This window comes from Panicum hallii, chromosome 5 (assembly GCF_002211085.1).
Source record: "Panicum hallii strain FIL2 chromosome 5, PHallii_v3.1, whole genome shotgun sequence".
Lineage (NCBI taxonomy): Eukaryota > Viridiplantae > Streptophyta > Magnoliopsida > Poales > Poaceae > Panicum > Panicum hallii.
Genome location: NC_038046.1, coordinates 3,354,762 through 3,367,532, shown reverse-complemented (window position 1 = coordinate 3,367,532; position 12,771 = coordinate 3,354,762). Strand labels below are relative to the sequence as shown.

Below are 12,771 nucleotides of genomic sequence, written 5' to 3'. Positions count from 1 at the left end.
GAACCAGGTGAACAGTCCGGTGGGTTCCAGATAAGAACACCTCCCCACATCTATGAAACAGGATAATGCTGTTAAGTAAATAGCGAGATGGGTACCAGAAAGAAGGTAGCATTACTCCTTTTTAACAGCTAGGTATAGCAGTACTTACAGGGGATATAAATGCATTAGTTTTTGAAATCCCACCGTCAGGAAGCTGTAAGTACAATGGGCATTCCTTTGCAGATGGAACGAATCTGATGATTATTGACTAAACGGTTTAGATGAGCATCCAGAGTTCCAGACATATTTGTACAACTAATAGCAAACTTGATCGATGAAAAAATAACCTGATATACTTGTGCACACTTGACACATGAAAAAACAGAAAATCTAGGTGAAAACATGGCATTTTTAATAATAGTTGGGTTTTTGGGCTTTCATCAAACTTTGAAAGAAAAAACAAACAGAATGGATACACTATACTAAAATTGAAGTTTGATAAGGAAAAAGGAGAGGTGGCGTTTGGATGAGGCTTGGGTTTGGTAATACTTCCTGGGGAGAACAAATTACATTACATCATGGTTCTGAGAGACTGAGTAAAGTTTGATACTATACAACAACAACAAAAATAGAGATTAATAAGCAAGTTTGATCCAGGGAACATACACCACAAAATGAAAGAACTTTCGATCACCAAGCAAGTTTGATCCAGTGCCCGAGTGGAGCAATTCATCAAACACCTCGTCACCAAGCACCAGTCCCGCAGTAGTCACAACACCGCATTGCCAACGCGAACCAACGCTGCTGCTGCTGGAGCAGCCACCAACCGACTCGACGGTGACTGATAACGAGACATTACCGCTCGCTCGAGGTGACTGGCGAGGGAGGCATCGGAGGGGCCGGAACCGGACCGGATGGGAGGAAGACCGCGTGGAGGCCACAGGGAAAGGATGGCGGATTGGACTGAAGGTAGTGGGCGAGGGCGGTGATTGCGTCGGATGGCAGCGGCGAGCGGTGGATCTTCTCGGTGGATTTCAGCAGGTGGGGCAGTCCTACAGAGAGACATACAGAGATGGAGGCTAACCGCGGGAGCCAGGGGAGGTAGCGGGTAGTACCGAGGAGGAAGGAGAGGAGAACGGAGGCGCTTCACGCCGGGCTTCGTCGTGCGCGATGGCGGGTTGCTGCTGCGACCGGCGGTGCCGGTGGCGGCGGGTCCGAACCCAGGGTGCTTTCTGTAAATATACGTTGGAGGATTTTACAGAGGGACCCCTAATTTGGATCGCGATCCATAATCGCGATCCAAACCAGGGGGTTTAGTGAAAATATCTGACCCCAAAATTACAAATGGACCCCTGATTTGGATCGCGACTATCAATCGCGATCCAAACCAGGGGGCGTTATGCAAAGTGCGACGCAAGCGCTGGAGCGGGCAACGAGAGCTCGCGCTGCCGCCGGTGATCTCCGCTCGCACCGTAGCAACGGATCCATCTCTATCCTCTGAATCTCACCCGTCCAGCCGCTACCTCCAGCCCCCTTGCGCTCCTCTCAGGCTCCTACATCCTCCGGCGATTTGGCCGCCGCGGCGGTGCCTGCGCGTCACCAGCGCCTCGAGCTGAGACGGTGCCTTCTTGCCGTGAGCCGTCGTCCCTCGGTGCCGGCTCGAGATGCTCCGCCAGGCGCGCCCCCTCGGCGGTGACGGTGGTGCGTTGGGGCGCGCCGCGAGCCCCGCCCGTGTCAATGTCATCGTCTGCGGTGTCGCGGCGGCGCTTCTGGTGACGCCGTGACGATCGCGTCTTCATCGCCGCCGCGGCGGTGGCGACGAGATGCTGGGACTCGGCGGAGACGAGTTCGAGGATGCGTTCAACTTTGATCTCTGGGCAGTCGCCGGTGAGGAAGGCGTCGATGCCCTGGGGATCGAGGCCAGGACTGTCCACAGGGGGACCACGTAGCCGACGACGGTGTCGTCGTGGTCGAGGAGAAGGCGCTCGGCCTGCTGGGCTTCGATGTCGTCGTCCATGTCGCAGAGATCGACGCTCCCTTGGACCTCATGTGTTGTGGCTTTCTAACGCTATCATTTCGGTAATTTACAATTTTTGTGAAACTGTTGGCCCAACAGTTTCACGAGGCGACAGCAAACCTTTTGTTGAATACTCCAGTAATATTATTTTATTTCCTCTCCTTTATAAAAATCTGGTGCCGCCTAAACCTGTGTGATTCACTAATTCCGGCCGGTCATCAAAAGCAAAACTTAAGGAAAATCTAACTAAGGATAATTAATTCCTTTCATCTTTACACTTTGCAGCAGCAGCGGCATCTGGCCTTGCGTCTGCAGTCGTCGTCGTCCTCTTCTTGGCGCAGCCTTCCGTTGACGTAGACCATCAGGCTCTTGAGAAAGAGCTCCAGCGGAAAGGCGAGCCCATCCGGCGTGCCGAACCGCTGCCGCAGCGCCGGCCACGTCGCCCTCCCTCAAGCGCACCACGTGCACCATGCAGCAGACGGCGAGGCAGTAGCCGTGGACGAGCCCCGACGAGCCCACCTCGGCGTAGCCCGCGGAGGCGCCCTGGGACGCGAAGCTGTAGGAGAGCCACGACTCCTCCTTGATCACCGGCGGGCTGCGCCGCTGGTCGACCAGGCCGAAGTCGATGTGGGCGCGGACGGCGCCGCCGTCGCTGCCGTCCTTGTCCTCCGGGCTTGCCGGATCAGGAGCGTGACGAACACCGAGACGTGGTCGGCGCTCTCGTTGACGCCGTGGCCATCTGGGTAGAACACGACGGCCCAGTCGTGACCGGCGACGGTGAACGCGCTTGACTGAAGGCAGTGGCCGACGCCCATGCCTTGGGTCAGCGAGTAGCCTGCGATTTTGAAGATGTGCGAACCGCTGGACGCCTCGACGTGGCACGTCGAGGCTGGAGGCCATCTCCTCGGGTACAAGTGCAACATCCATGGCTTGGCTTCTATGGTGGAGGCAGGGCAAAGAGGTTGGAACTTGGAAGAGGACAAGTAGTTAGGGCACATCAAAATTTACCAGAGAAGGCAACACCGAAGAGCCTGATCAAGCCTTTTATACACGGAAAGGAACGGTTAAAGATCAATAGATTACTGGGGAATATTCGCACCGCTGCCGTCCAACTGCTGATGCAGAACCACGTCACAGCCCTTGCTCTCAGTCGTCGGATCGCGCGAGGATGCGATCGACGCAATTCTCACATTGTAACGTAGTCGCAATATATCAGAACAAAAAGAACGGGAACAAAGCATGAAGAAAAGATAAGCCATGATAACAGATGGTCCCTACATTACATGCTACGCAAATTATGCCAATATATAGGTGTTCAATCTTCAAAACAAAATTATTCAACCGCTAATTACACATTACGGCAGATCAGAGTACATACGAGGTCATAAACGTAACGGCACGGGGTTACAGTTATAGCGCCTAATTTGATGCCATGGCCTGACAAGCGAGGAGCTTGACTGCTTGAGACATTTTGCGTCCACAGCACCAAGCACTAGCATCCCGTAAGTTCGGGTGCAGCAAACCATCTGGCAATCAAGAAGCAAATGTGGGGTTCAGCTTTCATGAAATCATTCTCCCGGCAGAATTAGCAGAGTAGATTATATAGTTACAATAACTTATGCGTAAATAACAGCTTTGGAATTGTAAGCCAAGTCTCAGGATCAGAACATACCTACAGAAGGAAGCATGGTGTATAAACTGGTCATCTCTGTTTCGAAGGCACTGTTCGCGTCACAGTGGACACACCATCAACAAATTTTGTCCGGAATATTACGTTGGCGTTGTTGAACATACCCTCTTTAAGTGAGACAACTATGAACTGCAAATACATTAGTTCGAACTTTCAGAATTTAAGCCTTAGAAGTGTCAGAATGCAAACGAGGGAGCATCTGAATTGGCAGCACACAAGCAAGCAACAGTTCACCAGATCAGTAGCGGTAAGCAGCTCATTACCCTGTAGACCTGCCTTTTTAAGCAAAGTTTACCTACTACAATTTAAATATAATACCCTCCTCCTGACTAAACAGGATTATAAAATACTATAGCTGCATTTAGATTACCTGTGAGTGTGGAAAATGAGCCTTGATCATTCTACCAATGTTTTGGGTATGGCTCAGATCAAGGGCAGCATCAACCTACAGCGCATGAACATAATGTTAGTTGGAAATGGTCAATCTGCACAACGACCCGCAAACTAGAACACTCAAGATATCAGACATACAAGACTATACAAAGTATCATTATAAAGACACCTTGCCCAATCGATGGATTTATAACTACATTACCATGAAATGAACAACTGAACAGGGCTCAGATTATAAGTTTTCTAAATACCAAGTACTGCTCAGCATCACTTTCCAGCTGCTTCAGTTTTAAACATACCTTCTAGACCAGAGCTAAGTTATCCAACAACTGAGACCTACCACGAGAACAATTTGCAACAGTAAAACATCATCGTAGGTATGGTGGTCTACCTATTCTTAGTCTTCACCAATCACCACTGTTTATAAAATAGAGCAAGGTAAAGGTCTGCCTAGGTGAGATGAACTCATGCTCTGAACAGCTGCTTTAGTCTAACTTATCACAGCCGACGACTAACCAGTTCCAGCTTTCAAAAAAATTTTCAGCAACTGATCTTAAGGGAAAACATCGAAGCTGAATTTGCTCAAGTTTCAATAAATCTGCTTCTGAGAAATTGCCTATCGTATTTATTTGCCATACCGCTTCTTTCTTGTTAATACAGCAAAGTTATGCTAGCTCAAGAACAGTAGATTGAGCTGATAAGAAATTTGACTAGTAAATCATATTCAGATATACCTCATCCAATATGTAAAGTGGTGCAGGTTTGAAAAGCAGCAGTGCCAGGATAAGACTAAGAGCGAGAAGGGACCGTTGCCCTCCACTAAGTTCAGATAGAGACTGCTTCCAAACTGTCCCAAATGCTACACGAACTTCAAGACCATCCAAGAAAGTACCACCTTCTGGAGGATCAAGTTTTGCCATTGTACCAGGTAGAAGAGTACTGAATATAGATCCAAAATCCCTATAGAAACAGAATGGAGATGTTAGACAACAATTTGCATATTTATGACTAAAGGAATATCGCGCTAAGACTAGGCAATATTTAATGGGTCAGTGCATCAGCTCGGATATATAATAAGTCATTAAAGGATTCATATACTGACTTGTTTACTTTGAGCCATGTGACTTTCAAGGTTTCCTTCTTCTTCTCATCCAACTCTTCTATCACTTTCTTGATTTTTGCCTTGTCATTCTGCAGATGATAAATGTTATGTGTGCAGTTATCAAAAGAATTCTCAGGCTATCAAGAAAATTATACATGAATAGGCCCCACCTCGATGATGTTTTTCTTTGACATCAAATCGTTGTACTCATCCTCTGCCTTCTCAAACATAGCCATAACTTTCTTATTGACCCTTTTCTCAAGACTGCATTTGGCAGGTATTGATGATTAGTGCATATATTGCAAATTACAGAATTAAACAGTTGCTTTGGGTACAGCTATTCAGGAGCACTAGCATCAACATCTGATGATTCATAGTGAAATGGAGCCAATAGAATATCAGATGTACCTGGATTGTTGAGCTTGAAGATTTTCTAATTCCTCTCGGGCTTTATGGGGTTCACAAGATTCAAAATCATAATCTGTACCACTTTTTCCAAACAACTGTTTCTCAGTTGAAATCCAACTATACTTCTCCACTAGCTTATCAACTATTGAAGAGCAATCCTTCTGCTCTATCTCCATCCTCTTAGCCTAATATGTTATATTCAGATATTAAAGCATGACAAGAAATCAATTATAAAGCAGAAAAACTACAGCAGAGATTACAACCTCATTTTCCATTTTCTTCCTTTCAACATTTGAATCACTTAATTGTTGTTGAAGTTTCTGCTGTTCCTTGGCCATGTGGTTTATCTGCGAGTCACATTCCTTCAGTTTCGAACGCCCAACATTGAGCTCACCTTCAGCTTGATCGTAATCTTGCTTTATGGAAGTAACCTATGATCCACAAGTGCAACAGCATATTTAACTAAATAAAACCAAAGCTCAGCAATAACACCAGGCACAATGTAATATAACATATCATCTTGCACTACCTTGTCCTTTTGTTTTTCCAAGGTTTCAGACAGAGAAGCAATTTGAGCTTTTGAAGTTGATAACTGCTCTTCTAGATTAGCAAGCTCATTAGCAACTGCATCTTTCTCCATGATCAGCCTCTCCCTCTCACTTTCATGAGCCTATTTCAGATACGCAATAAGAAAAGATATGTGATGTGTTCAATATTGAATTGCCAGGATGACTGTTCAAGGTTAAAAAGTAAATTATGGCCATTATCTGAGTAACTATTGTAAAAATGTCTAGCCTCTTCATCAAAGCTAACCGGATAGTTACCTTGTCAGAAAGAGCTTGTAACTAACTTAAGGTAATCAATGAAATTCAAAATTTTTAGCTACATACAGCTTTAAGAAAATATCATACCTATCTTCATCTAACCAAAAGTATATAATACTGTATATCTAGTAACTATTGTAGAACTACATGCCATGGACCTCACATGCAAGCAAGGGCACAAGACTAAGACACCAGGAGCACCTGCCCAGGAGAATGCAGTAGCAACAGCAGAGATTTAGAGACAAACCTCAGAGATATGATATGGATCAATTAGGTGTTTGTTAGTGCCAGACTAGCTCTAAATAGAGGGGATCAATCTAATCATGGCTCGCCAGTGCGGCAGCCGGTCATGGTTCCTAAGCCACGCCGACGTGGTCCTGAGTCACATACAGAATTCTCCCACAACTGCCCCCACTTGAAAATGGCTCAGAGATTAAGTGATAAACCAGTTGTGGTGACAATGAGAAAGTAAGCAACCTTTAATTGCTTTGACATAGTCTGCATCTCCGATTTCAATGATTTGATCCTTTTTTCCAGTGCTTTGAGTCTGCCTTCACGCTCAGTGCCATAAGTCTTGATCGTTTGTTCTAACTCCAAAACCGTTGATACACATTTTTCATACTGCACTTGCTTTTCTGTCAACTCTTGTTTTGATTCTTGAAGCTCTTGTTCAATTTTCTTTACGAGTTCACCTAACTGAAGTCCAAATACAAAAACTGTTAACTTTGCTTGAAGTTGGAAACTGGTAAGGCAACCATATTGATGGTGTAAGCTAATACCTTGTGATGTTCATTTTGCTCAACTCTTTTATGAAATAACGAGAGATCATATGACTTGAGTTCAAACTGAGATTTCAACTCAGTGTACCTTTTCTGCAATGGTAGAAGGGCTCCAATCTGGGGGTGAAAAAAGAAGAGAGGGGGGAGATCAGAATTTCTATCAAACAAAATTTAGCATACTTTACATAACAAAGCTGTTGCTACAGAAGCAATGAAGAGCGATAATTGATAGAGACCAGCACAATAAATCCCTCAATTAACCAGAGGTGACTTTTTTTCTATAATTGTGCATACATGCTAATTGTACCAAAGAATACATACCATTACAAGAATTACTATGCAAGTGAAATATTTTACAATTTAATAATTAAATTCGCGTTCATGTTTCATGGTATTCTTTCTTACAACATAAATATTAGATGAATTTACAAGCATTCAAATAACATATTAGAAAAGCACTTTAAGGGCAAAAGGTGGTCAGTAGGACATGTAAATTTTTTATCCTGCAAATAAACTCATGCAAATTCACAAGGAAACAGTAAGAAGAATAAAATTCACATAAGGGCATTGTGCATTCAGTCAATACCTGTTGTTCAATGACAGAGAGCCTTTTCTCATGATTGGATAGATCAACCTCAGCTTTAGCCAATTCGTCGAGTTTCCGTAGTAAATTCCCTCTACCTCTGCATTATTATGGTAGACATTACCAAGGAAAATGATGAATATGTTTATCTGGCCACAGTGACAGTATAGCCATTTTACTATCTGGCAACCATAGTAATCACCAGCAAGAACAATGGCAAGGGAAAAACAGGCATCTATAGTGCAAATTTAATCAATTACAAACCAAACCAAAATGATCAGAGCATCTAATGTGTAGTTTCCTCCTACAAATAGTTAAAAGAATCTGGAAAACCCATTATCCTTCACAGAAAAATATTTGCGTAATTCAACAAGAATACCAAAGGAACATCAATTCCAAATTCCACAAGGAAAATGGTCTAGGCAAAACACTAGCATTCTAAGTAAAATAGTGACAACTCACCCTTTACTGCCTCCGGTCAAAAGGCCACTAGGCTGATAAGTGTCACCGTCGAGAGTCACACTAGTACTGCCAACTTCCCTATTAAATGCAACCTGTGTAAAGAAGAGAATTAACAGGAACACTATCAACAGCCATTTGTATTATACTTGGATATATGTTAAACTAAATTAAAGTATACCAAAATTATTCCTGAAGAAAACAGCATTACCTCTTTTGCTGCCTCCGAATCACGACACACGAATGTTGAGCCAAATACATAAGACACAGCATTCTGCAACAAGAAATCTATTAAACAGACAACCAGAAGCATGCAATCTTTATTTTTGAAACACAACAAATTATGAATGACCGCATGCAATACAGAATGTTTTTCGAGCACTAATAAGTTTGAGGAAAACAACAAAACACTAGACATCAGGGATGTATACGAAATTACGAATCTACAAGAATAAAGCATACAGTGAAGATTTCTCAAAAATTAACTAAAAAGACGTGAAACCAACCTTTACTTCCTCGCCATATCCAACCAATTCTAGAGCTAATGTTACATTGTCAGGACCAACCTACAAAGCAAATCAGTATATACTTCTCATTTAGACAAGTCATCACAAACCAAAAGGTTACATAAACCAGTACAACCAAAGAGGTAAGGAGGAAAAGCATTAACCAGTCTACGAGCCGCCTGCTGAACTCTATCAGGTATTGTGTATGTTTGGATTTTGTTCAAAGGTATGATGGTTACTCTACTTTGGAGATCCCCATTTTTCAGTAATTTCTTCCCAGTGTCCTCTGTGTCAACAACCACATTGAATAGCCTTCCACCTGCAGCAACCTGCAATATTTGACAAATAATTGAATTAGGATGGCTAGACCAACTCCTTCGGTGCAAAAATTAATCCAAACCTGCAGAGAGAACTTTTGCTGATACAAACCTCCAGTGCTGTTGCTGCTGAGCTATCCTTTATTCTAATAAGACGTGCAACAACCCCTTTGACTTTTGATCTGTCAAAATTCCTTTCAGGGTCTCGATAAGTGAAGTGAACATTAGCAAGTTCACCCGAAAGCTTACGAACACGGTCTTTCAAATTCTGAACCATTTCCAACTCTGTAGACCGGTCCTGTGAATGATCATGACACAGAAAAGAATAATTGTCAACAATCAGAAGCATAGACTTCTTCTTGGCACCTATTATGCCACATAACACTTATATACCAGTGCGTACCTTTTGCAAAGCTTCCATCTGGCCCTCATCATAATTGATAGATCCCATGGATGTCTTGATAGCTTCCAAGTCTTTTGTCCTTGCTTTCAGTTCATTCTCAGCAGCAGTAGCCTCATCACGCTTGGATACTAAAAGAGCTTTTTTCTCCTTAAGCTCCTTCTCAGAATGACTTATTTTTGTATTCAGCTGCTTTAATCCAGATTCTGCCTCTCCAACTGCAGCTTTAGCATCCCTAAGTTGATCTTCGAGGCATTTCTTCTCATTTACGTTACTTTTTCCTGCTAGCACACCCTGGGTAGAAAAGAATTTTAGTATTCCAAGAGTACAAAGCCAAGAGGCTATATGTTAATACATTCTATTTAAAGATGTATCGCGTTTACATACCTGATATTCTTTCTCATTCTCGTCTAACTTCTTTGTCAGATCCTCTGCTTTCCTTTTCATGTCAGACGCCCCATCCTCTAAGTCTTTTACAGCAGCATCTCTCTCGATCATAGATCTTTTTATGTCTTCGATGTTTTTGAGAATCTACATGCGAAATATATAATGGTAGACCTTGTAAGTTACTCGAAACAAAATTTAGCACGTCTGACATCAGTGCAGCATTACCTTCTCAGCTCCCTTTTCCTCGGACTTCAGGGTTTCCTCTTGATTATTCATCACAGAAGTTTCCTTAATAAGTGCATGTGATAGTTTATCCACTTTCTCTGACAAAGCCTTCATCTCACCACCAAGTTTAGCTTCCTTTTCAGCAGCCAAGGTAGAAATGTTCTTGTCCATTTCCTGTATATCTGCTTTTAGCTTTTCTGTATTTTCATCCAGCTCAAGAATCTTTGCCCTGATTTTTTTGACGTCATTGAGTGCGCCATCTCGCACTCTCTCCGCCTGAACAAACTCATAGGCGATACAGAACCTTTTGAGCCGATCCAGTTCAGCATTGCCATTAGCCCATTTCATGTACTGGCACCGCTCTTTCCTAAGCTTCTCTAGTGCAGGAAGGATTTCAACATCAAGAAGTTTATTAATCTCATCAACTTTGTTCTGTTTCTTCTCAAGTGTCTTAAGAGCAGATTCTTTCTTCATTTCATACATTCGTGTGCCTGCTGCCTCTTCTAACATGGACAAAATTTCTGGAGGCTTCATGTTGAGAACTTTTGTTATGCGCCCTTGCATAATTAGAAAATGAGGATTGTTTACATTAAGCTGCACTGAGTGGAAAAGAGTCTGCACCCGGGAAGGTTGGGCAACATGGCCATTGATAAGGTATTTGTTCCGTCCACCAACTACAATCTACAAATATAGGACAAAAGTTAACTGATATCCAGTAAGCTTGGGACAAATTTGATCCACAAGAAACAACACAAAACTTTTAAAAAAGGAGTGAGTTGTGAAAGAACACTTGATTAAAGCAGATAATATTAGCCATTTGACGAATTAATCAAGCAGATGTGATGAAACAACCAACATATGCACTGCATGTGCTAAATACATATCTAAACAAATTAAAAACTACAAATATACTGTCCACACACCAATAATAGACTAAGTGTTCGAGTCAACAAAAGTGTCTGCTACAACACCCTAAAATAAATTGTAAAATACAGCTCCATGCATAGCGACCCTAACTCCTTGCATTCTAAAACTAACAAAATCAACAACTCTAAGCCTCAATTGACATAGATTTTAGGAAAGATGACACTTAAACCCTTTCAAACAACCAACTCTACAATCGTCACCTCTGATTCTTTCAGTGGCAACCATCCATGTCTGCTTTTGAATGACGAAAACCTCAACAGCATGCAATCACCCGATTCCCTGGTATCAAAGAATTGTATGATTCCAAGCCTTCAGAGCAAAATAAAAAATGAACTCCAAGATATCCTTAAATGCCCAGCCCCCACACCCCGCATCAACCTAAATAGCATCATTCCAATTGGACTCCTAGGCCTAAAACAATTTCAAAATTCCAGCTGCAAATATTGTAATCATGAACCAACTGAGCACAGAACATCCACATCACCGAAAATGAAGTATTTAACTAAAAGATGTGTCCGCTAGATTACGCATCAACAAAATCAGAACAAATCCAGTCCCATTCATTGCAAATTTGCTAGCCCTGATCCTCATAAGGAAAACAAGTCAGCAAGAACACACACCAACTAAGTGTTAGGCTGAACAATGAGCGAGCTAAGCACAAATTAACAGAAAATCAGCATCAAAAGCAATCCTGGATTCCTTGCGTTTCATGAAACTACCCATATCAGCTCTGGAATCTAGTCAAGCACTTGGATCAACAAATTTAACAGCCAAAGACACAATTAGGTAGATTTTTTTAGCAAAGTAATAAAATGTGGTTCAAAATTCCTACTCCACATTCGCCGCCTCCCACCCTTCAGTGTCCACATCATATAAATCTGCTCCCAGTTCACAGAACTCCTAAAATGCCATCAAAATTCCAGCTGCAGACATCACAAATCACCATCTCCTTATGCCCCTAAACCAACTCAATCAGCAGTTCATCTTTGGAGAGCAACCCACTTTGATTCATCAGTTCCAATTTCGAGAAAATGCGGAGCAAAATTGTGGCGTTGGCCCAAATCACATATAGAGAAGAAAAAAAGGCCCCACGGAACACAAACACGAACGGGCAAGGGAACGCTTCAGAAGGCGGTATGGGATAATGAAGATGGCGGCAAGGGATGTGTAACCTGGCGCGTGACGGTGATCTCGGGCGAGTCCTCGTAACCGAGCGGGGAGCGGGAGCGGTCGGAGTTGTCGAAGACGATGGAGACGGTGGCCTTGGTGACCCCGGCCTGACCCTGCTTATAGACGAGCTCCTGGAGCGAGGCGGCGCGGACCTGGCGGAGGTCGGTGATGCCGAGCACGAAGCAGATGGAGTCGAGGATGTTGGACTTGCCGGAGCCGTTGAGCCCGGTGATGGCGTTGAACAGTGGGTCGAACCCCGACACCACCGTCCGCCCCGCGTACGACTTGAACCCCTCGAGGGTTACCTCCTTGATGTGCATCTCGCCGGCCGCCGGGGAGGCGTCGCCGGCCGGAGATGGGACTAGGGTTTGGAGGCTCCGGGCGGGAAAACTTTCGAGGCGTGGGGGTTTTCGCCCTTTCGGGGGGTTGGGGTTGGGGATTTCGAAATGTTCGGAAGTGAGAGCGGCCGCGCGTCACCCCCGTGCGAAGAAGAAAGTGAGAGCGGCCGTGTGGGGAGACAGTGATGGTGACGAGGCGGGGGGCCGAATGGGACCTTACCAGTGGGCTGAGATAGCAAGTTGGTTTTTTGATAGGCTGAGATGGCG

At 43.9% G+C, this 12,771-nt stretch overlaps 1 protein-coding gene across 2 annotated transcripts; it reads right to left on the bottom strand.

Annotated features, from left to right (window-relative positions):
- Positions 1-3,236: 3,236 nt before the first annotated feature.
- LOC112895686 (structural maintenance of chromosomes protein 2-1-like) lies at positions 3,237-12,621 on the bottom strand. 2 transcript variants are annotated; one of them, XM_025963673.1, is made up of 22 exons: positions 12,169-12,267; positions 11,197-11,275; positions 10,070-10,750; positions 9,845-9,988; positions 9,461-9,751; positions 9,170-9,355; positions 8,905-9,069; positions 8,741-8,800; positions 8,446-8,508; positions 8,238-8,329; positions 7,779-7,875; positions 7,193-7,309; positions 6,891-7,109; positions 6,119-6,259; positions 5,853-6,020; positions 5,590-5,774; positions 5,352-5,445; positions 5,182-5,270; positions 4,814-5,039; positions 4,057-4,131; positions 3,669-3,815; positions 3,237-3,522 (listed from the first exon to the last, which is right to left on the bottom strand). In XM_025963673.1, exons 2-21 carry the CDS (start codon positions 11,257-11,259, stop codon positions 3,699-3,701), a joined length of 3,273 nt encoding a protein of 1,090 aa, XP_025819458.1. In that variant the 5' UTR covers positions 11,260-11,275; positions 12,169-12,267; the 3' UTR covers positions 3,237-3,522; positions 3,669-3,698. The 2 variants fall into 2 exon arrangements, with proteins under 2 accessions (XP_025819458.1, XP_025819457.1); XM_025963672.1 differs by lacking the exon at positions 11,197-11,275 and having other exon boundaries at positions 12,169-12,621.
- Positions 12,622-12,771: the final 150 nt, after the last annotated feature.

Excerpts from the sequence above, each read along its gene's own strand:
- LOC112895686 (XM_025963672.1), bottom strand. The coding sequence starts at position 12,486 with ATGCACATCAAGGAGGTAACCCTCGAGGGGTTCAAGTCGTACGCGGGG. Across the intron at positions 5,446-5,589 it reads CTTCAAGCTCAACAATCCAG|TCTTGAGAAAAGGGTCAATA; the intron begins GTACATCTGATA and ends TGCCAAATGCAG. Across the intron at positions 4,132-4,813 it reads CACTTTACATATTGGATGAG|GTTGATGCTGCCCTTGATCT; the intron begins GTATATCTGAAT and ends CATGCGCTGTAG.